At 40.0% G+C, this 24,085-nt stretch overlaps 3 protein-coding genes across 3 annotated transcripts in view; 1 reads left to right on the top strand and 2 right to left on the bottom strand.

The window, feature by feature from the left end:
- Nucleotides 1-619: 619 nt before the first annotated feature.
- Nucleotides 620-4,607, bottom strand: aptx (aprataxin). Its single transcript, XM_080418131.1, has 7 exons — nucleotides 4,414-4,607; nucleotides 4,188-4,234; nucleotides 2,859-3,131; nucleotides 2,678-2,737; nucleotides 2,304-2,530; nucleotides 1,328-1,431; nucleotides 620-1,241 (listed from the first exon to the last, which is right to left on the bottom strand). The coding sequence occupies exons 1-7, from the start codon at nucleotides 4,541-4,543 to the stop codon at nucleotides 1,087-1,089; spliced, it is 996 nt and encodes a 331-aa protein (XP_080274257.1). The 5' UTR covers nucleotides 4,544-4,607; the 3' UTR covers nucleotides 620-1,086.
- Nucleotides 4,608-6,447: 1,840 nt separating this feature from the next.
- Nucleotides 6,448-19,536, top strand: dnaja1 (DnaJ heat shock protein family (Hsp40) member A1). The gene is made up of 9 exons (XM_080418092.1): nucleotides 6,448-6,559; nucleotides 8,490-8,641; nucleotides 8,968-9,163; nucleotides 9,397-9,501; nucleotides 10,157-10,384; nucleotides 10,501-10,615; nucleotides 14,344-14,459; nucleotides 17,511-17,611; nucleotides 17,732-19,536. Exons 2-9 carry the CDS (start codon nucleotides 8,510-8,512, stop codon nucleotides 17,966-17,968), a joined length of 1,230 nt encoding a protein of 409 aa, XP_080274218.1. The 5' UTR covers nucleotides 6,448-6,559; nucleotides 8,490-8,509; the 3' UTR covers nucleotides 17,969-19,536.
- Nucleotides 19,336-24,085, bottom strand: part of LOC308077697 (WD40 repeat-containing protein SMU1-like) — an 11,491-nt gene continuing 6,741 nt past the window's right edge. The window contains exons 8-12 of the mRNA XM_080418559.1: nucleotides 23,814-23,941; nucleotides 22,313-22,439; nucleotides 21,884-22,045; nucleotides 21,118-21,270; nucleotides 19,336-20,524 (exon numbers count right to left, since the gene is read on the bottom strand). Coding sequence (XP_080274685.1) covers nucleotides 20,426-20,524; nucleotides 21,118-21,270; nucleotides 21,884-22,045; nucleotides 22,313-22,439; nucleotides 23,814-23,941 — 669 coding nt within the window. The 3' untranslated portion in view covers nucleotides 19,336-20,425. The remainder of the gene's footprint in view (nucleotides 20,525-21,117; nucleotides 21,271-21,883; nucleotides 22,046-22,312; nucleotides 22,440-23,813; nucleotides 23,942-24,085) is intronic.

The raw sequence follows: 24,085 nt of genomic DNA, 5'->3' as shown, positions 1-24,085 counted from the left end.
CCAGGTTGTTTTTCATCCAATATCTTAGCCCTGAAACATGACCATCGTCCACGGCTACCAATATCTTTAATTCTTGTTCATGGAAAATACTTCCACTAGATGGCGACACTGACACAATAAAACAGAAACTGAGTGCTAAGTAATAGCAGCTGCTGAATTATTTGTGTTTTAGGTTACACTTTAGTAGGCCTATTAGAAGAAGTTTATAGTCAGGATCGTCTGTGTATGTGTAGCCTATTACATGTTGGGAATCACGGCATGTTGTATTTTAAACAGATAGTGTACTGTAGACCCTACCCATCAATGTCTAACCAATAATTAATGAATAATTAATGAATAATTGTAATTGAATAATTGAAACCCTTGCTAACACTATTAGAATTGTGGTCAGTGGCCACTTCCCAGGACCAGGTCACACGTGCTTTCATATAAATATGCTGACAGCAATGACTTCCTGGGAATTATGCATCCCAAGAGTCTCAAAAAGGGGTTCAGCTAATTTCTTTCTTGGTGTAAAATTAGATATGTGTTGTTTACATGCAGATCTGATAACAAGATTGTGGTGCTTTCATTTGAATCAGGTCTCAAATATTTCTTTCTCTTTAATTTACTTTTTATTTAGAAATGAATTAGTCTTATAACAAAACAGACTTTTGAGAGTGGTAACTGTGTGTAAACTTTTTTAAACAAAACAAGCCATTGTTAATTAGTAATAGTGTAAACATTCTCAACCATGTTTATATATAAAGAAAAATAAAGAAAACATTAACATCTTCAGCCATTAGCATCATAGCATGACATGCATAGTCATACCCATCACTGTCAAAATATGAAAATGAAAATACTAACTATGGTGAAATGTTTAGCCATCTGACTCTGGAACATTACAGCCTTTATAGAGAAAATGCTGTATAAGTACAAAGGGGAGAACATAAACATTAATGACACATCTGACTCTAAGGCAGACTCTTCATATTTAAGGTGTGTGAATATCTGAGGCAAGGTATTTTGTTGATGTAAAGCCTTATTTATTATACTGTACTTACTGAAACCTGCCCACAAGTATAACTCTCAGGCTTAACATTCTTACATAGGCAAGTGAGATTTCAGATGTTCCTTCAGACTAGGTATAGTGGGGAGTTCTTTGTGACACACGTGACAACGGAGAGGTAGTTTCAACGATTCACTGATCCCTTCTTTGACAGTGATCCTTCCATTTTTTTCCAGCATCACAATGACATCTGCGAATGAAATAACCAATGTAATTTTCATCTGCAAAACAGCAAACTAATTAAGACTGAACAAAAGTTAAATAAAAATTCCTCACCTTGAGAATCTATGAAATAGTCTGTTGTGAAGGAATTCCAGTGCTTCTTGTTCTTTAAACAAGGAGAGTCGAAGTCTTGGCTGATTACATGTAGGTGTACATGACTGTAAAGTACAACATAAATATGACATTATTGAGTACTTTTTTGTGTGTGTGTGTTTTCTTTGAGAGTATGTATTCCTTGAAGGTTTCATTCGAATTAACATGGGAGAACATGATGGATAACACCATGCGTACACTGGTAAAATATATTGCCATTGTGTGTCGACTCGAGGATAGAGCATGCCAGGATTGTCCAGGTCTATTTGTTTGCACTACATGTAGTGCATGTTTGCATTGTGTGTGTGTATATGTGCACGCACACGCGCACACACACACACACACACAGTGGGTAAAGAGAAGTCCTGCGCGCTTCAGCCAGCAGAAGGTAGAAGGGCTTGCATCAGAGAAAATAATAATACCTGGGCACTTCAGGAGAGACTACCCAAATAAAATAGGTGATATAGGCTTTAGAATTTTTAGGGTATATTAATAAAACACGTACAGACCAGTCGAGTGCTCCAGTAAATTGTATTTATGTAGTCTCTCTGAAGTGCCCAGTATTATTATTTTCTCTAGAGTTTGCACAGTGTTTGCATTGCATGCACTGTAGTGCATGTTTGCGTTGTGTGTTCTATCATTTGTTTAATTTTGTTATATGCATTTGTTGTGGAATTTCTGTGGCCTATTGATGGAGACTTTTCTGTTGTTCCACAAAAGTCAACAAACAAAAAAAAATCATAAAAAAAACTTTTCTGATTGTTCTGGTGGGGTATATTCCTGGATCTGCAGATCAAAATGTATTACAAGAGGTACTGTACCACTGCAATAACTCAGAACTGGTCATTTACAGCATTAAATTAAAGTTGAAATGAATGCAACAAGGACCAAATAGTTAACTTAACTATACTGTGCCACTCAAAAAATTAACCCTTACCTCATACTGGGGATGGCATGATAGCCTGTGCGGAATCGCAACACGCTGGCATCTGGGCACTGTTGAATCATTCTGTCAGCAATTTTCTGCATGTGCCTCAAAAGATCACAATGCTCGCTTCGCACAGCTTTGAGACTTGGAATGGACTCCCAGGGGAGGACCAGCCAGTGGTAGCGGGCCTTGGGGTATTTGTCTTTTATAACCACAATTCTTTCATCTTTAAAAACCTAAAAGGTGGGAATGGCAATTCATTTAGGTTTAATTTCAAGAAGAAAGTCAAGAAGAGAAAAGTCTGTACCATCTTGGGATAAATTTGGTTACTTTTTCCACGTTTGGGACTCACAATAACAACCAGGCTTAAACAGAAACACTACCTGCATTTCAGGGTCTTGCATTGAGGCCTTCAGACCCAGACTCCAATGTCCAGATGTTTCCTGCAATACATACAAATCAGGACTTTTAATATTATATACACAATACACTATTCATTCTAGTCCATGACTGTAGTCACATCACGACAAAAAGTATCTAATCTTTATGGTGAGTTTGGCTTACATTGGCTGCAGATCCTTTATGGCTGGATGAAGAGACAGTTATTTCTTGTCTAGCCATTTTATGACTTGGTTCTTCTCTATGATGCTCTCCCTTCTCTGCAACAGGCTCACGTGGTCTTTTGATGTGCTGGCCGCCTCCAGTAGGATCCTCTTTGAATTGTACAGTGTATGGGTACTGCTGATAGACAATGTGGAGCTGCTGGCCAGGCTTCATTCTCAACTCCTTATCTTTACCCACCACCTCAGAGTCTACAGAGGTAGGGTTCGACCCCAGCTTTGAAATAAGAAGATAAACATGGTAAATAATAGCCTGGTAAATCCTCCCTCCGGAAATCTCATTTCCATTTGATTCCAGGAGTGATGGAAATGAGATTTCCGGAGGAGGCTAGGTAAATGAATACAAGAAGACTCACTCCAAAACCAACTCACCCCAACTCAAAAAGGAAAACTCACCCCGGAGCTAGGAACACTCACCCCGGGGGGTGGGTAAACTCACCCCAGGACCTGAGAAAACTCACTCCGGAACACTCACCCCGGGGGTAGGAAAACTCACCCCGGGGGAGACGCACTGTGATTGGCCAGTAGTCACTTTGAGGCAGTTGGGGCAAACGCAGTCAGTGGGGCAAACGCAGTCCCCACCAACAATATTTACTATTCTGTCCCTATCGGTACATAACTCGGACGGCGCTGATTCGACTAGCAGACCATCGGCTGGTCGTTGCGGGCACTCGCGCCTGGAGGCGCTCGGGCGCAACTCCTCAGCCTCAAGGTCTGCGCGCCTCCGTCATGGTCCAAAACTATACTTTATCGGCGAAAAAAAGAAGTCCGCGGATGACTGAAAAAGTTTTACCCCAAGCATGTGAAAATGGAAAGCTCACAAAGTTAAAAACCATTGGGGTGAGTTTTCCGGAGTGAGTTTTCTCAGGTCCTGGGGTGAGTTTTCCTACCCCCGAAAATCTTGGGGGTGAGTTTTCCTACCCTGTGGGGTGAGTTTTCCTACCCTGTGGGGTGAGTTTTCCGGAGTGAGTTTTCCTAGCAATGGGGTGAGTTGGTTTTGGAGTGAGTCTTCTTGATACCAGGTAGAATGACTGATGCAGGCCTTTCCATTTGTCAATAAGGTGAACAGGTGCTTGCATTATGGACAGTTGCATAATTACAGATAAAATGGTTAAAAAGCAAGAAAAAGGGGAAAATGAAGAAATAATTTAAACTTTACACCTAACCACACACCAAATCAACAATATTACATGGAAGTCGCCATTATTCTCACTTAAACTTTGGTATTCTCACACTTAAAACTGGTAGTTTCAGTCAAATGTGTCATTCTTACCTGTTTAACTCTGACATACCCTTTGTTGCAATCTGCTTTCAACTCAACTAGTAGAGAAGGAATAACATTTGCACATGTTAACTTCATTTAGTTTTAGAGTGTTTGTTAATTTTACAACTAGCAATTACTGTATTTTATTATTGGCGTTAGTTACGGGTTACTTGCAAACAAAGCAGCTAACTAATCTAATAAGTAGCCATAGTTATTCGAGCAGTAGAAGAAGCACCTTGTTGTCTAGAGCATTTCTTGTCTTTAATAGTAGTCTCTGGACCCCGGCCCAAGACCACTGCTTTAAGATGTGGGAGTGGAATGGGTTTATGATTTCCTTCCTTGCTGACAAGCCAACAAACAGGCATGTTTTCATCCTTTACTTGACCATACCAGTGATATCACACACAATCTACTGCTGACACGTTTAGTTGTTTGTTGCCGCTTGCTGGCGCGTAAAGTAAACGTCATTTATTCGCGCGCAGCCAGTCACAAGGTCAGAATGAAAGGATTCGTCAGTGACGTCATCGTCACCAAGACTCACGCACAGAAGTTAGCCATGGTTCACATGACGCTCGTCTGCCACAAGCGTCATGGAGCCGAGAGTCCCTGGTTTTCGATTTACATTAAATGAGTTACATTGCCAACTCTCACATGTACATAAACGTTCAGATTTCAAATATAAAGTGCTTACCCAATTGCCACGGATGTTACAAGGCGATCGGTACCACGATAAGTACCCGTATCTCCCGTATGGTTCAATAAAAAGCATTTTAATCTGATTGCCAGCCATTTTCTCCAAATCTTCTCCGTTGCTTTCAACTATGCGACACTAATGGTTGGGAGGTATATTGCACTTTGATACATTTCAAAAAGAAAAAGAAATGGCCGGCGATGGGATTAAAATGCTTTTTATTGAACAATACGGGAGATACGGGTACTTATCGTGGTACGGATCGCCTTGTAACATCCGTGGCACTTGGGTAAACACTTTATATTTGAAACCTGAACGTTTATGTACATGTGAGAGTTGGCAATGTCAAAAAATCGAAAATCAGGAACTCTCGGCACCTGACTGTCATGGTATGACAGTCGTGTTTCAGGGCTAGCACAGAAGTCAAGTAATGGTCAGATATTATGTCAGATTGGAAAGCATTCCAAAAACCAAATATCATAGGATTGCGTCGTGTATGAATTATGAGCCGGTTGCCGTTCTATATACGTCAGTACACCAATGGAAACAAGCCATTTGCCATATAGTGCTTTCTTGGGTTTTAATCCTTTTAGCAGACCTTGTATAGAACTGTTCTTTCCGTGTTTTTTAAAGTATTCAATCAATCAATCAGTGGTTCTCAAGGAGTTTGACCCCCAAATGAATATAGCTATATTTGGCTGTGGACCCCCGGGCCCTATCTGAGAAGATTTTGTGTCAGAAACCCCAGGCACAAAGGGTTATTAAAAAAAATTATTGAGATATATTCCAAATGTTTCACACTTTTCAAGATTTGTTTTGGAAAATAGCTGATCTACAAGCTCAACTTGGATGTATATAGGGTTAAAGTGGTTAACTGATATTGATTGATTGATTGAATATTTTATTAGGCAGAAATGTAAAACAGCACAAGCACAGTTAAAACACTCTGTCTAAAAGGTCCGTCCAAAAAAGTCCTTGTGGTCTTAATTGTTTCCATTAAGGTCCTTCAATATGATGCTATCATGCTATGATAACTACTTTTGCCAACAGGGCCCTGCTGGATCCGCCTCAAGGACCCCTAGGGCAGTGGTTCTCAACCTTTTGAGGCTGTGAAACCCCAAAAATAATCATATTTGGGGACCCCCCACCCTGACAAGGACTTAGGATGTAGGGCAGGCATTCAATTTCGTTTGACTCGGTTCCACAGATAAAATTTAAATATTGGGAAATCTTTACAATTGTTGCCTCTTCTTACATGTTTGACCAGTTTTTATAGTTTGTTGATTACTTTGGATGCAGTAATGGTCTTTTTCTTTTCTTTCTTCCTTTTTCTTTTGATTAAAAAGGTCTTAAAAGTCCTTAAATTGTCACTTCACCCCCCACCCCCCCAAAATCATGTGGGGACCCCCCTAGGTTCCTGACCCCCAGTTTGGGAACCATTGCCCTAGGGGGTCCCCGGGCCCAACTTTGAGAAACACAAGTCCGGCGCCCGTCATTCCACTAAATGACGTCATTGTCTTGTCCTTTTTTTCGGTGTTCTCGACGTTTCTAGTCAGTCGGAGTCACAAAGTTCGAAGGTTGAGACACAGGCTACAGAAGGTGAGCTGAGCGTACAGAGTGCATCATCTGTGACTGAACTCCTGGCCTTTTCTCTTAACTTCTCCACATTGGAAATCCTTTATTTGAACAGGTATGAATTCACCGACACCTATCTATAAGTGTATTATGTAAATAGTATGATGTTGGTGTAGTTTAACTTGAGGGTTCAACTTGGTTTAGCCCCGAACTATACGTTATTATTAGGCCTGGTGAACAGCGCTATAGTTGGCCTAGCTTAGCATGGTGCTACCTTATGCTAGTCTGTTGTTATGCTAACAGCAGTGGTTTGGGTTTCAACCCGTTTCATATCACGCCATCACGGTCCATTATTTATCGGGCGTTTGAGCCACGGACCACCATTTGGTGACATTTAGACTCTCGGACCCAAGACTTTAGAATATTTTGTTATCGTTGGATGAGATTTTGTCCTCAATTCCATGCTGTATTGATGTTGGTGGCAGGAGAGATGACAGGCAAACGTCGATCATTCTCTAATTGTGTAGACTTAGTAGTAGTATTTCAGATGTTTAACAATTGAACCATTGAGAGCGTAAAATGAAACCAAATGGACCCGCAATTGGTTTGGTTTCATTTTACACTCAAGAGTTAAAGTTCCATTAAGGGTCCATTTGGTTACCAACTCTCCATCATTTAGCTGGGGACCACCTGGAATCCCTTTCAAGGACCACTGGTTGAGAACCACTGCTAACAGTCTTCAGTGATGTGTTTACTTAAAGTGAGAGAAACAGTCATTGTAGCTATAATACAACGATTCTGTTGTGGCATCGACAGTTTTTTTTTAGCATGACACTTTGGAGAACGTATGCTAGTCCTTCATGTACATCTGCTCAGGGGATGTTTAGAGTTTGCTTGGCCTTGTTTAGCTTTGGATCAAGACTATCATAGATGTATTTGATCAAGTCTGACTTTTGCTTTCGTATCTATGATGGATAAGAAAGTAAAAGTCAGACTCGATCAAATGCATATATGATAGTATTTCTTGATCCAAGGCTACTTTGCCTTAGTTGGTTGATTGAATATTTTATTAGACAGAAATGCAAACAGCAGAGTACAGTCAAACACTTAATCTAAAAGGATAACACAAAAAAGTCCAGTGATTTTTTTTCCATTGAGGTCCTAGTTCAAACTATGTTGAGTGGAGGCCAGGTATAATTGGTGAACTACTGACATGATCATGTCAGTAGTCCACCAATAATACCACTACCCAGCTGTTTTATTGAAGTGTGACAGAGCATTAGGAAAGGGGTGGCTAACTGGAATAAGCCCTGTGGGAATTGCACCACATCTACTATCATGGCACATAAATTATCCTGAAGTCTAACACCTGAAATACACATATTTGTTACTGGAGGAAGACAGATGTGATTCCAAAACACATACATATTTAGAACTAGAAGTAGCCTTGGGATGGAAGGAGTTCATGATTTAAAAAATCCTGCATGTTAATTTAACTCTGTGTAAATGGAATGTATGGTCCCGTCATCGCTTTTATTTTTCTCCTGTTCAAATCTCCTGACAACAGAAATCACTGTAACTGGAGGAAACGGTTGGATGTAAGACCAGTGTGTCTTCAAGGTTCACTTTATTTGTCCCATGGGAGAACTTTGTCTTGGAGTAAAAGACAATGCTGCAGTACATAGATACAGACTGAGACATAGACAGTGTCTTGACAGTACAGGGTCCAGTCCTCGGCATGTGTGTGTTCTCAGCAGGGCCGGTTGATCAATTTAATCTGACACATGTTTCGGTGGATAAAGTGTCAGTCCTAGGACACACAATAAGTCCTAGACCAATTATTGTTATTAGTAAATGCCTGTGTTATGCTGTCCTCAAGTGTTCATTAATTTGTTTGCAACTCAGAGATTGTACAAATATAATATAGGTGCATTTAGTTAAATGAACATTGAGAATTGTGTTGTGTGCTGGAATGTGTCCACTTTATAGCCTAAAATACAAATGTTTCCCGTTTGATTAAATTGTTTGTTTTTATTTACTCTCAGGTTAATCCTCGAAGAAAACCATGGTTAAGGAAACAGGATTTTATGATGTGTTGGGTGTGAAGCCCAGTGTCACACCTGATGAGCTGAAAAAGTCCTATCGAAAACTGGCCTTGAAATACCACCCTGACAAGAATCCTACAGAGGGGGAGAGGGTACTTTGTTATTTATTACCATAAGTTGACATTTGTGCCGAACACGAACACGTATGCTCTACTTAAAACTCTAAATACTTTACTCTGTCAATTTGGAAGAATAATTCTTGAAATTTGATCTAGAATGGAATAAAAATTGCATACCTTTTTAGTTGTAAGCAAGTAGGAGCACAAAGTGAACAGTACTATTCATGAATGTATTTTTTACATTTTGTTACACAAAAAGTCAAGGTATATTCTTTCTGAGAGACTAGATGTTGCCATGGCAGTTTTTCCATGAGTTATATTTTGTGAACACAAATATTTCTTTCTTTCTTTCTGTGCAGTTCAAGCAGATATCTCAAGCATATGAGGTATTGTCAGACGCGCAGAAGAGAAAAGTGTATGACCGAGGAGGCGAGAAGGCAATAAAGGAAGGTGGAACTGGTGGTGGTGGCGGGGGCTGTGGTGGGAGTTTTGCATCGCCCATGGACATCTTTGACATGTTTTTTGGAGGAGGTGGCCAAAGAGCTAAGCTAAGAGGTATGCTAAAGAAGATTTGAAATGTGTGTGTGTATGTATATATATATATATATATATATATATATCTCTCTCGCTTGGTCTAAATCATAGTATGAATCTAAAATTTACAACGTGTTGTTGTTGATAGTGTGTTTGAGATGCAACCATGTAAACCCTATCCTGAGAGTTGCATTGTTTTAGCATATTTTCGTAGAATTGTCTTCTGTAGAATTGATGTTCTTTTCCAATTCCAGGAAAGAATATTGTTCATCAGCTTTCAGTGTCTTTGGATGATCTTTATAATGGAGCTACAAGAAAACTTTCTGTCCAGAAGAATACGCTTTGTGAAAAATGTGATGGTAAGTCATATCCTATACCAGTCGTTCTCAAAGTGGGGTGCAGGGGTCCTTCAGGGGGTTCCACGGGTTACAAAGTAAAATGAGGAACCTTTTAATTTCACACTTATTTCAATGGCTAGAAGTTTGCCCAATGACTAAATGAATATTCAGCTCATAGGTTTCACACTCCGCTGTTATCTCCCCAACCGACTGTATAGACAGTTGTAGAATTCTGTACTAAATCTAAACCAACAACCCCCTTATGGGGGTTTCTGTCACTAAATCCTTTCAAATGGGGTTCAGCGGCCTAATGCATTCAATTTGGGGTCCTTGGTATGAAAATGTTTGAGAACCGCTGTCGTATACAATCTTATGGCTGTCAAATAAATAATCAAACTTCTAATAATCACGGATGCAGCGATGCACAATCGATTGTAAAAAAAAAATCGCCATAGTAGCGCACACTGACAGTCTTTGATACACCGCTGTGTAATCTACTGTACGCTACTGTACGCTAAGTGCATGTGTAAACAACTGTACTGAGCAGTTCTGACTTTACTTTGTTCCATTGATCCAAGCGGAAACACAATCATCGGTTGATTGATTCTTGAATATTAAAATAAACATGCTCTGAAAATGCACACAGCCCACCAGCATTTCTTTTTTCCTTTGTTAGGTCGTGGGAGTCGGAAGGGAGCTGCAGAGATGTGCATGCCCTGCCAAGGTACAGGTGTGCAGGTTCGCTGGCACCAGATTACAGCAGGAATGGCTCAGCAGGTGAGCACTGTGTGTCATAGCTGCCAGGGCCAAGGACAGCGCATTAGCCACAAGGACCGTTGTAAAGGCTGCGGTGGAGCCAAAATTCTGCGACGTAACAAAATCTTGGAGGTCCTCATTGAACAAGGTGGGAGTGTTGTAATGAATAAAAACAATTTACAGACCACATGTTTGTATAATACTGCATCATCTTAGAGGTAACAGAAAAACAACATATTTGGCATATTGACTTGATTTGCACAGGAATGAGAGATGGCCAGAAAATAGTTTTCCATGGTGAAGGAGACCAAGAACCAGGACTGGAACCTGGCGATATTATCATTGTCCTGGACCAAAGAGAACATCCATGTTTCACCAGGTAACATTAGTACCAAACATCTTCAATTACAATTAATACGTCTGTGTGTGTGTGTCTAAGTTTAAGAGCAGGCTTAAAACATTCTTTCCATTTGGGGAACAACGGCACCATCATCATCCATAGTCTCTAATATCGTTAAAGCCAGTGCAGTGCCACGTTTGATTACCTCATTAACAAATGACCTGACCTGCCTGGTGAAACGTGTTTCCAATTTAGGCATTTAGCAGATTCTCTTTAGCAGAATAAACTAATAGTGAAGATAGCAGTTCTGTTATGTGTTGTGAGTTTAAAGATCTTCTTTTTTTTTTATGGGGTTAATAGCCTCTACACACTGCCCGACATTTGACCCGATTTCGCTCTCGGGGATATTTTTGGGTGATCGCCGAGAAAACCACCGATCTCAGTCCAGATCGGGCATCCCTCGGCGAGGTGTTGATCGCGCAGTGTGTAAGGTACTCCGAGAAGAAACACCGCGATAAAGTACGGTCGGCGAGGGGTTCCCGATAATTTTTAGATTTCAAACTTGTTGGATAATTGTGGCTATCGGCCCCGATCTAGTGCTATATATATAATAAGAAGTAGAGAGGAATAGGGCTTGCAGACAGAGAGAGCTGTGTGTGTGTGTGTGTGTGTGTGTGTGTGTGTGTGTGTGTGTGTGTGTGTGTGTGTGTGTGACACACGTATGCATCTCTGAACAGTATTGCCAGGTTTTGCGCGAGAAATAAGCAACCAGGTCTATGAAAACAAGCCCAACAATTGCGACTATAGGCTCAGCCTGCATGAGCACTTTAAACCTATATACAAATAAAATAGCCGATCTACAAGCTCATAACGCGTCGCAGCTATTTTCAAAGAAAAAACAACAACAACAACATTAAGAAATAAAGCCAAATAAGCAACTACACTTTGACTTTGGAAATAAGCTAAAAAGAAACGCAACCACCAATATTTTTTACAAGCAACTCGCTTATAATAAGCGGACACGGCAACACATCTGAATTGCACCCTAATTGACTTTTGAAACGTTTGTTTCAGAGAGGGAGAGAGAGAGAAATACAGAGAAATTGAGAATTATTAAATGTCAATCATTAGCGTCCTGTCTCGGTCTCGCGCATATATCACGGGAGCCTTTCACGTTTTCGTGAGACGTTTCGGTTTGGAATAAAAATAAATGTATGTATTGGGTCGGGATCACATCACATCGTGGTGAAATATCTTGAAGTTTGTGAACCCCTGTCGCCGAGCAATCAATCGTGCGAGAATCACAACGATATTTTTAGCCCGATTTCAAGAGAGAAACTCGTGCAATGTGAAATGCTTAACGATCTGTTCACTCGCCGACCATTTCAAATGTCGGGCAGTGTGTAGAGGCTATAAGTGTCGAAATGTCTCTGAGCAAGACACATGAGTAAGACACGTAACCCCTAACTGCTCCCCCTCCGTGCTCCTCTGTGGGCAGCACAAAAAGGTATGGAATGCCATTCCACAGGTCTTGAGAGCTGCAGCCTCAGTGGACATTTTTAAGAACCACTTAAAAACACTACTGTTTAAACAAGCATTTGTGGAATGTCTTGTGTTTTTGTTGTTTTTAATCATTTCGTGTCTTTATTTCTGTTGTTGTATGTAAAGCACTTTGTGAGTTCTCTCTGTGAGAAGTGCCATACAAATTAAATATACATACATACTTCACCACACTACACATTCATAAGAGGTGTTGAACATGTTTCACCAGGCAGGTCATGTCATTTTCTTTTTACATTTTTTTTTTTCAAATTTGACCCAAAGACCAAGGAGATATGATTTTTTGAAGATTTAGACTCCCATCCACTTCCTTGTTAACTTAAAACTTAAAAAATCTGTATCTCGGCTCCTGAGTACTTTTTTTTTCTCAATGAAAAATCTCTGGCATAAAACAGCTAAAAAATCTGAAATAACTCTTGCATTCAATGTGTTAATAATACCAATTTTAATGAATTCCTTCAGTGGAAAATGTGTTCATTGTATGTTGTATACTTCCAAAGATTTGCTATACGTTATCGTTTCCATTTGAGGGTTTGGGTTCAGGATATGTGTAATAAAGGGTTCAAATGAATCCCATGGGGCGCCCGCTGGCTGAGGCGCATACCACATATAATGGTAATCCAGCTTGACAGTGTGCCGCAGGTTCGGCTTCCGATCCCGATGACCTTTGCTGTGTGTCACCGCCATCTCTCTCCCCATTTCCTGTTAGCCCACTATCTTATCAATAAAGGCAGAAAAAGCCCCAAAAATATCTTTAAAAATAAAAAGAACCCCATGGGACATTATTTCAGCCTGTTACCTGGCAAAATCTTAAAATACACACTTCAAGGATTAAGAAAAAACAGGTGGCGAGAAAAAAACCCACCCTATGCTTGTGGACCCCACTTTCCATCTAGATTAAGTTGCAAGAGAAAGTTTTGATACGCTATGATTGCATTTAAAGGGACACTTCACCCAAAAAAAAATGTTTCAATGGATTAGTCACCCCATGGAGACTTGAATTCATGGATATTTTTTAGTTTTTGTCTCATTCCTAAGACAATAATTTGATGACCAGCGGACCGGTAGGCAGCGGTTCCGGTAGGAGACACAACGGAGACTCGTTGTGTCTCCTACCGGAACCGCTGCCGGTCATCAAATTATTGTCTTAGGAATGAGACAAAAAACAAAAAAAATATCCATGAATGTGTCCCTTAACTTCAATTGGTAACATGCAGTATTTTAATGAGTTTTCTATGGTAGTAGATTGATATTTTCAGTTTCTTACCCAGTGTTATGAGCAACATCTTATTTATTCAATATGTCAAGTCCAAACCTCTAACAAAAGGTACTCTTGGGACATGACCACAAAGGATGCAGTTTAGCAGAAGGGGTGTCTTTTTGTAATTTATATCAGAAGCTTTTAGCCTGCTGCTTTTGCATAGCTGGTTGCTCTATGCAACTTGCATTTGTGAGGAGTGCCCTGAATTAAGAAAAAACAGACATGGTCTAATAACGGCTGGCTCCCATGTAGATCTCGGACCTCATGACGTATTTATGCCTTAAGACTCCATATTTGGCCAAGGTTTCAGCCCAATCCACCACTTTTCGATGCCAAATTACATGTGAACGTTGAAAAATGCATGGAAATACGTTCTTGGCCTACTAGCAGCATGCACAAGGAATTTGGTGCTGATCAATCTAGCTGTTTGCGATATTAGCCCTAGACAAACACTGAGATAAAAATAAATTCAAAACGGTAAAGCACCCCACGTCATTGCCGTTTTTACAGCATGGCTCTCTAGGAGTACAGCCACCTGGGCTAATCTCGCAAACCACTGGACTGGATCAGGCTGAAACATGGCCCAAATATGCATTCAAACATCCTAGATGACTGATGTCGCATGAAGACTGAGCGCCACATGGAAGCCTCAAGCCACACTGTTATTAAACCCTGCCTGGATTCCTACTGTCCAATCCGATTGGTTGAGAGACTAGAGTAACGTATAGTATAGTGGTAGCATTAGCAGCACAAATAAATGTTAACTAGCTCAAATTGATTGACATGTGATTCTGCGGTTGCCATGCAACAACGAGGTGAATACGTACCCAGCTGCAGTGTACACGGTACCAAAAAGTCACTGTGGTGCCGGTTGCATTTTGCAGCCTGCATAATGCATCAGGTGATTTTTGCCCTTGTTTAACTCTGGCCGTCTTGTTGCCACCAGGCAAGGAGAGAATCTGTTCATGACCATGGAGTTGCAGCTGGTTGAGTCTTTGTGTGGTTTCCAGAAGGCTGTTCCCACATTGGACAATAGAACCCTCCTTATCACATCCCATCCAGGTAAACCAGTCTGTCTGGAAGCCCTATACATTCAATTACATTTTGTTATTTTCCTTTTGAGCTGACAATCTTATGGCTGACACTCGTATCCTAATTTTACACTTGGAAAATTGGCAGGTGTACTTAGTGGGATTTGATTAGTGGGTTAAGAGGGTAAAGGAACATTGGTCTCAAAATGTGCTCATAATGCAAAAAGCATAAATTGCACAGTTTAGTGTGAACATTTTGATGTATCAAATATATCTATAGTCCAAAAATTTTGGGCGTTGTGAGTTTACAATCTGGCTCCACTGTAGCTAAATGGCATTTCCCCATTTAAACTAATGGGATTTCCTTGGCGATTAAAAGTTAAATATCTCAAAAAGTACAAAATAAGTTTCTATCTAGAAGTATGAAGGACTTGTTATTGCCAAAAAATGGGCAGAATAACGAAATAAATAATAGTGAGAATAACTTAAGTGTGCTCGCCCACAATAATTGATAAAGTGCAGCCACAAGTTGGTAAAATTATGAAAGTAGTACAGTAAGAGTATACAACAGCAGTGCAACATCAACTGAAAAACTTAAATATCATCTGATAAATCACATGGTATCAGATCATCATCAATCTGGGAACCCATCGCCAACTGAAAATGAAAAACAGCGCCCTCTGCTGTTTGTTCTATGTCTGTTGGCTCTGGGCGGACGAAAACGTAGAGCCAGAGCGCAAGGAAACCGGTGTTTTGTGTATGCCTTCAGCGCGTCACTTCCGGTTGGTGCGACTATGTTTTCATTCCCACTAACAATATTTCTACACGGAACACTAACACCACTTCTCCCAGAGAACATGGATCGTTTTGGTTATAAGCCCACTTGTTTCTATGATGAAAGAGTAAGTTAAAATGTGAATATCTTTCCGTGGTTTTGTCTGCTCCGCGGACGCTATTGTTAAATTAGTTTCGGTTTGTTTCGAGGGGGGAAGGATAGACGGACACGTGAATCCCGCCCACTACATTTGATTGGGTAAAGCGCGGCACGCTTCCTGATCTGAAGGCACGCCCATGCGCACATGTTATGACGAACCTCACCGACAGATTCCAACGCAGTGCAGAATCTGTTCTTGAGAGATTAGATCATCATAGACCAGCGCTACTCAACCCGCGGGCCGCATGCGGCCCCAACGCAGCGTCTCTGCGGCCCCTCATGGTCAAACAAAAAACAAAAACAAAAAAAGCACAGGATAAAAATATACATTTCCGTTCAAATATATGGGTTGCTTAATTGTTTTTCAAAAACAGACAGACATATACTGCTGCGTCAATTGTTACAGGTATAATGCATAGTTTTCTATGCATTTCAGGTTTTTTTGGGGGTGCCGCGCGCCCAGGATAGGTGTCCCTTATTTCATATGGTGAAATTTCATTATTTCACATGTCAAAATGTACATTTTCTTATAACAATAACAATGTGTAGTGTGTTACAAAATCTAAAAATCCAAAATAGGACAGACATTTTTAGCTTGCGGCCCTTAGACTTTTGGTATTTTTCTGAGTGGCCCCTGAGCCATCTTAAAGGAGAATTTTGGACTAAAGTTTTCTTACCTTTTCTATGACGTTATGATATCTTAGGATGAATGGTACAGTAGAAAAATTTCATAACTCCACCCCTGAGCTGCCACAGCTTAAAAGGTGCGCGGATAGGCCTTAGGTTAGATCACATATTTTAATAGCTTTTTTTTATTTTTATTTGGTGAGATCTGACGTTCATAGTGACAAAACACTATGCAACCAAAAAAAAAAAAAAAAAAAAAAAAAACAGAAGTCTCGCTAGACGAGATTGAAATCTCGAGATTTCAATCTCGTCTAGCGAGACTTCTGTTTTATTTTTATTTTTTTGGGACAGTGTTCTGTCACTATGAACGTCAGATCTCAAAAAAAAAAAAAAAAAAAAAGCTATTAAAATATGTGATCTAACCTAAGGCCTATCCGCGCACCTTTTAAGCTGTGGCGGCTCAGGGGTGGAGTTATGAAAATGTTCTACTGTACCATCTAAGATATCATAACGTCATAGAAAAGGTAAGAAAACTTTAGTCCAAAATTCTCCTTTAAGTTGAGTAGCCCTGTCATAGACTGACATACTTGCAATTGCTAGCATTTTAGGCAGTATCGGCGGCTTTCCCCATACTGGTATCGGTATCGGAACAACTCTTAACACATTCCATGCCAGAGTTTAATCTCATAATGTACTCACCAGTGCCAGCGTTTTATTGTTGTTTTTTAGTTTTTTTCATGTCGCCACAGACCTCGCTAAATAAGTTAAAAGTGCGCGTTCATTTGGTTCTAAACACACGGCGGATCCGTGAGAAACGGCCAGCGAAAATAGTTTCCAAATCCGTGCCGCCATCTTGAAGATACAGCCGATCAACCATAAACAGTGATCAGCGAGGAGAAAAACAACAACCGAGAAAATCGAGTTTTAAACAGGATCCCAGACAGGAAGCGGATACGATCGAAAAAACCGGAACCCGAATAATTCTGTTTCCAACCGGAAACCGGAAACGGAAATGGATCAAAAAAATTCGGAAAGTGCACCTGGGGCAAAATCAATGGGAATCGGCGGTTCGCGTAGATCTACGCGACTGGCACGCTGCGGCTTTAAATAGGTTCGCGTAGATCTACGCGATTGGCATTCAATGTGTTAACTGTTATTGTGAAGCAGTTTTTATTATAGTATTAAGTATTTCAAAAGATGGCTTTTATTTTTATTTGGCAAAGCAGTTAGACTGGTAGCGAAAGGGCTTTGGTGAGACTACAAGTGGAGGGTGGAGTTCCCTTCTCATGTGTCTGTCCTTGTTGTGCACACTGCCAGTAGGCCAAGGAAGACAATATCTGAATATTTTATTATATCTTGTGATTTGTATTTATTTATTGTGAATGTTTTTCACATTTTGTGAATTCATAATATCAGATCCACAATACATAACAATAATAACCAGTGGTCATTATCTAGGTGTAATAGGCCTATGGCAATGTCTCTTTAATTGAGAAACTGTAACCATTTTGTTTCCTAAAGGGCAATTAATCAAGCCTGGAGACAAGAAGTGTGTCCCGGATGAAGGGATGCCCATGCACCGCAGGACATTTGAGAAGGGACGTCTTATCGTTGAGTTTAAGGTATGGCTTGTACTTTTCTGCGTTTCCTCTCACAAACAAAATGTTCTGTTGACATAATACATCGAATTATGCACCATTATGCCATTATCCTATTTAACTTATGTTTGGTTATAACCCCAGGTGGTGTTTCCACAAGCCAATTTCCTCCCCAAGCACAAGCTGAAAGACTTGGAGGGGTACCTTCCAGAAAAGTTGGAGGCAGATCAGCCAGAGAGCATGGATGATGACCTCTACATCTATTCCGAACTAGAGGACTGTGATTTTGAAAAGAGAAAAAGACACCACCGCCACTACACAACCACTACGGAAGAAGATGACTTTGCCACTGCCGGTGGTGTCCAGTGCCAGACGTCTTAAACGGAACCCGGCCTATTGCTTTTTCCCCCAACCTTGAGCCCCAATCTTTGTATCAATGCACCCTTTTGACAGTTTTGTGCACTTTTTCTTTCTTTTTAATTATTTTAAAATGTTAATTTCTAATATTGTGGTCTTATAAGTTGGATATATGGGACTGTGATTGAAGCAAGTTCTACCTGGTTGTTTGTGTTGTACCGTTATTGTACCATGTTTGTGGACTGAAAGGATCCTGTTAAAGTTCCTGCACAGGGATTTAGATTTACTCATGGGACTCATTGAATTATGTTTGTTGCGTTAACTCTATTTTAGATTTATTTCTTCTTTTTTTGTTCTTTTCATCAACTAGCTCAAGGACCATTGATGTTGTGGCTTTCAGAGAGTAATTTTTGCCTAATCAAACACTGTTTCAGCCATTTACCTTTTTTAAATGATGCCATAAAAAGCTGTTTGACTGAGTGAGCTGGAAATCCGGTCTAGATGAGGACAAATGGCTCATTTCATTATTCACTAAGATAGTGACAGACTGTGTTCAGTGCTGGGTGTATTTTATGTGCAGAGGGACTGAACATACAATATACCCTTTTTAAGGGCTATATCTAAATAATGGCACATGTGAAAAGATGTGATAACCGTCAATTCATTCCAAGCTACTTGAGATTATTTTGTTCAAAGTAATTTTCTTGTATGAAACATTTTGACCTTAGATCACGGCCATGTATGACTGTATTAATGTCTTGCATAGCTAACGGTACATACACAATATGCTTTGTTATATTGCCTTATTCAGATTTGTAGGAAGATATTCTAAATAAACATGGGAGGTTGAGAATTGTTGCAGAGCCACAATGCAATCATACAATTGAAGAATTACAGTAGGCTTATCTGTTTTTGTCAAAACTTGCAGTAGCCTTGCTATTTGTCTTTCATAAGGCACTATTTTCAAAGAATTTACATGTCTGTGCTTATTGGTGACTGGATCTGGTTACTGCCTTGAAAATGTTTCCCCCTCCAGTTTACCGATGTACTGGTATGTTTGCTGTTTGCCATATTTTGTCCCAGTTGACTATAAATATGATTAAATCACAGTATGCATGTTACAAAAACTACACATGTTATAACAAATCTAAATATTACTTTACAGCCAACATGTTTGTTTTTGGGAGCCACATCTGGGATAAAACAAAACAAATCTGATGTAGCTTCTTAACCTTGGTTAATTAATCTGGTTGGAAAAACAAAAACCTTAATTCAGTTCAGACAGTACCTCAATAGCATAATGGCTTATCCATAACTCAAGAGCTGATCATGGTTCAGTTTTGTTTGTTCAATTAACATTTGACTTGGGATATTTTAAAAGTTACCTATGCTCAAAGGGAGGCCTCGTCATATATTTTCAGAATGATTCTTGCAAACAGTGTTAAAGGATTTCAGAGCAAGTCAGCAGCATTCTAATGTAAAGAAGAAAAAAGATTACAAAGTGTCTTAATAATTCTGTATGTATATTAGGACCAATAATTTACTTGTTTATTATATGGTCATAATTTATAATTAAAGGCTAAGTCTGTCGATCAAGATTGCAATGTTTTCCTTTTCCACACTGACACTCAAATATTCCCACAGTCAGTAAAACAGGCTATATCCGGCCAAAGCCACACTAGCAAACAATTGCTACTGTATGTAACATTTCACTAGATGAGGATGACCACACAATGTAGCTGCAGTGAGAACCAGGGTGGACATTTTGAGTGAGACCGTTCATGTTATCACTCAGATGTCAATGTGCTTGTTAACAATGTACAGATTTGAATTACGTTACGTATAACATAATTCAGTGATTCACATTGATTTCATTTGCTAACATTTTTTCTTGTAAATTTATGTAAATTCATGAAATGTGTATACAGTATACAAGATACAGTATGAGCTCGCAATTTTACAATGACAAACTAGATTGGACAAAGAATAAATATTGGGAGACAATTCCTTGCAGGCATACTAACCCTACAGATGCACAACTACACCAATTCATAAAAATAAATGAGTATCTCAACACAACAAACCAATGCAGTGAGTTCATTAAGTGCATACACCGTTAATATAAATCTGCTGTTGGATACCAAGAGTGTAACTGGAGTACCAATGATTTTACTTGTCAACAAAAACATGCATATCTGCAAGACATACTGATATTTAGACTATTCTGGTGCAGCATGCAGGAACCATACATAACACAGCTAGGATTACATCTGTATCCGTAAATCAATATTACCGTTAGAAAAGTATTACAAACCAATATCTACACTGTGTGCCTGATGTTGTTTAGGTCCAAACATGGCAGTTTTATCATAAATATTTAATATTTAATATAACAGTTCACCACTGTCATACATTTCCATTTCTAGTGACAGAAAAGAATGAAAACACATTAAAACTTAAGACAATTATATGTGCAGAAGCCTAAGGTTTCCACAACCTCAGGAGTCCATCCTCACTGTATGTGACAAGCAGGTTCTCATGTGGGTGGTGATCGACGCCAATTACTTCTTTCTCATGAACCTGTGGGTGTAACAGATCAAACATCAGCAGGTAGCTGCATTGCGACTAATGGGTTGCATTAGTCGCTGCCTGTTACAACATTTTTGGACTGAGCAGCAGCCTAACACAGTGGTTCCCAAACACTGGTTCGGGACGCATTTTTAACGGGTTCTTCTATATTTCTTTCAAAAGATTTTCAAAAACAATAAAAAACAAAAAAATGTTTAAGAAAGTAACGAAATCAAACACTTTCTGTTTCTTTTTGCAGAAAGAATTTCAGATATTTTTGTAATGAAATAGTGAAAATAGCAGATCTACAAGCTCACAAGGCCTAGTGACTCCTTGTAGATCGGCAAATGTCAATGATTAATTCCTAATCGATTCCTGGTAAGTTTGGACCCTGTGGAGACGACAAATGTATCTTTTCGGTCTCAACTGAAAAAGTTTGGGAACCACTAGTCTAACTTAATGTTTTTTGGGGTGTTTTTTTTTTTTTTTTTTTTTTTACAGTGACAGGCCAGTAGAATAAAAATAACGTGAAACATTTCACATGAGTGAATACACTCTTCCTGTAGCCTCTGCTAATGAGCAAAGATACTGGAAATAGTGCTTACAGTGAGAGTTTTCTCCAGCCTCCCTGTCTGCAAACTGAAGCAGTAGAGCACTAAATCCTCTCCCACACAATAGATCCACTCCCCACGCGGCGAGAGGGTGCAGCACACAAAGTCTGCCCCTTCTTTTCTTCCTGAACTGAAGGCCTTCACAGTCTGAGGGGAAATGGAATCAGAGCATTTAAGCAAAACAGAATGATCAGAGGTGAAACAAATTAGTTAAACTTAAAATGCAATGACACATATGACTTTAATGGTTTTGGGTTCTGCAACGTTCATTTTCATTAATTTGAATGTTAATATAACATTCATATTTTAAAAGATAATAATTGTGACGGACCAAGGGTCCTGGACCGTTTGAGCCAGGTCGTGACATAATGTAAAAGAAATGTCATGGTATTTCTTCTGTACAACTTTGAAAAACAAACATGCTCTGAAAATGCACACGGCCCACCCATCAGACCAATGAAATGGACTCTTTCATTTTATTGTCCCCGGTTTGTCCCCATCCCCATCTCAATTGACAAAGTAACATTTTTGCAGGATTTCATTTACTTTTAATTCATTATGAAGCACTTCTTTTGCCAGGGACCCCCATAAGATTTGTGTTGTTAAGATTTTTCAAAATTATTCCAAATTATATATTTTTTTTCAAAGATAGCAGCTCTTAGAATTTTGAATAGCTGATTTATAAAATGGGGTTAAAGTGGTTAAAGTGGACCCAACTTTGAGAACCACTACATTAGCAGACAGCAGTCGGAATGCTCACCTGACCCTGCATGTTCATGATGACTACTGTGTTGGAGTGGTTACACACCACAAAGTGCTCTGGGTGTTGGGGGAGAGGAATCACATTGTTGACAGGGATGTCTGAGGTGCCTGCCACGTATCTGAAAGAGTGCATGCACTCTGTGGTCTTCACGTCCCAGATCTAGAGTGTTCACATGTCATGTTTTAACACAATGTGACACAATAGAAATCAAGCCTAACTTTACTCGTTGCCGTTGTTGCTCAACAAAAAATAACAGATTTTCAACTGAAATCATAATTGTTTTCAGTTGAAAATTGAGTTTGTTATCAGTTATCAGTTTCGTATAAATTAGGCTTCACACTGCAGTGTATGAGAGGACAAAATGATGATCCAGCAAGGAGACTAAACTGTACTAAAAACATTGTAATGATTAATCAGTCTGCATACCTTTACTGTGCCATCAGATGATGCGCTGATGATGTGCGTGTCATCTCGAGTGAAAGATGCATCGTTCACAAAAGAAGAGTGGCCGCTCAACTCCTTGAGTGTTTTACCTGACCTCAGTTCATGGATTCTGAAATAATAGGGTTGATATATTATTAACAGCTGTCTCTGCAGAAATATCAGACATAACTACAATGCTGAAACAACAAAACAGCAGCTATATATATATACATGTGTGTGTGTGTGTGTGTGTGTGTGTGTGTGTGTGTGTGTGTGTGTGTGTGTGTGTGTGTGTGTGTGTGTGTGTGTGTGTGCGCGCGCGTGGGCTTGTGGGTGTGTGAGTGTGTGTGTGTGTGTGTGTGTGTGTGTGTGTGTGTGTGTGTGTGTGTGTGTGTGTGTGTGTGTGTGTGTGTGTGTGTGTGTGTGTGTGTGTGTGTGTGTGTGTGTGTGTGTGTGTGTGTGTGTGTGTGTGTGTGTGTGTATGGTGTGTGTGTGTGTGTGTGTGTGTGTGTTAAATACACCAGTTGCTGAGCAGCTGAGGGACTGTTTTGTGTTAGGAGTGAATGGCTGTAGATTGGCTGAACTGAGCTGAACTGTGACAAAAAATTGCTAATGCTCATTAATTCACTCCCTCTCTGGTACTGTATGATGAAATAGCATCCAGACACACTGCAGTCTAGCATCTCGTGGAACTGCATGTGGAGGCACAGCTTTGTCCCTGATCCACATGGTGCATCAGTTCCTCCCACACAGCCCATGTGCTATCCTCATTCGACATGATGCAGAAATAGAAATTCAAGACTCCTCAGCAGTGAGGCGTGTGCTGTCTCTGTGTTTACCTCATGTCACAGTGTGAAAGAGAGGATTACTCCTTTGTGCACTTGCTGTACATGAGTGCACACAGTAAAATCCTGAGTGTGTTTCCGGGCCCATTTGGTTACATTTGTGCACGCTCAGAGTTACAAATGGATATGAGGACCTGTTCACACCACAGCTGCACCCTCAACCTGGCAAGCGATACTGGAGTATCAAGAGCCATAAGAGACACAGAGTTTTTATCTAGCAACACATGCTGCTCTTTTCAGGCTTTTTGTGCTCATTTCATTTTCCATTCTTTACTTCTAATTATATTTTTACTCCTTGAACTGCAAACGTGAAAGCCCGCATAAACAAGCGTTTCACCTCATTTTACCTGTAATTGTGTTGTGACAATAAAGTTGATTCATTCATTCATTCTAACTTGTCTTCTAAAACCTTTTCTCCTGTTATAGCTCAACAGCAAAAAAATACACAATTTGCTGCTCACACAGGGGGCCCTGGGTAGAATCCTGGGCACTAGGATAAAAAAGTGACAGATTGAAGCTTTAAATTAACACTCAGGATCTTTACAGTGCATCCATAGTGGGAATACTCATGTCCTGCTGGGAGAAACAAAATCCTCATTTAATGTACATAATGGAATGTCCATGATGGAAAGCATGGCACTACGACAGTACATCCCCACCTGATGGTCTGGTCAAAGGAGGCACTGAGTATCTGACTGCTGTCCTTGGAGAAGCTCAGACATGTGACCCCTTTGGTGTGTGCGTGTTCGAACCTTCGCAGGCATAAACCACTCTGGATCTTCCATACCTGTACCTCATAAACCACCACACACGCACGCACGCATGTACACACACGAACACACATACACACGCACGCATAGATTAGAGAATGAAAAAGTCCCCTTGATAACAATAAAATATCCCAACGACGATGAGGTAACTCATTTGTTTG

This window comes from Gymnoscopelus braueri (assembly GCF_963280865.1).
Source record: "Gymnoscopelus braueri genome assembly, chromosome: 2".
Classification (NCBI taxonomy): Eukaryota; Metazoa; Chordata; class Actinopteri; order Myctophiformes; family Myctophidae; genus Gymnoscopelus; species Gymnoscopelus braueri.
This window is presented reverse-complemented; position numbering and strand designations above follow the sequence as displayed.

Excerpts from the sequence above, each read along its gene's own strand:
- aptx (XM_080418131.1), bottom strand. The coding sequence starts at position 4,543 with ATGCCTGTTTGTTGGCTTGTCAGCAAGGAAGGAAATCATAAACCCATT. Across the intron at positions 2,531-2,677 it reads TGCAAGACCCTGAAATGCAG|GTTTTTAAAGATGAAAGAAT; the intron begins GTAGTGTTTCTG and ends CCCACCTTTTAG. Across the intron at positions 1,242-1,327 it reads CTATTTCATAGATTCTCAAG|ATGTCATTGTGATGCTGGAA; the intron begins GTGAGGAATTTT and ends TTTCATTCGCAG.
- dnaja1 (XM_080418092.1), top strand. The coding sequence starts at position 8,510 with ATGGTTAAGGAAACAGGATTTTATGATGTGTTGGGTGTGAAGCCCAGT. Across the intron at positions 9,502-10,156 it reads GCTTTGTGAAAAATGTGATG|GTCGTGGGAGTCGGAAGGGA; the intron begins GTAAGTCATATC and ends TTCCTTTGTTAG. Across the intron at positions 10,385-10,500 it reads GGAGGTCCTCATTGAACAAG|GAATGAGAGATGGCCAGAAA; the intron begins GTGGGAGTGTTG and ends TGATTTGCACAG.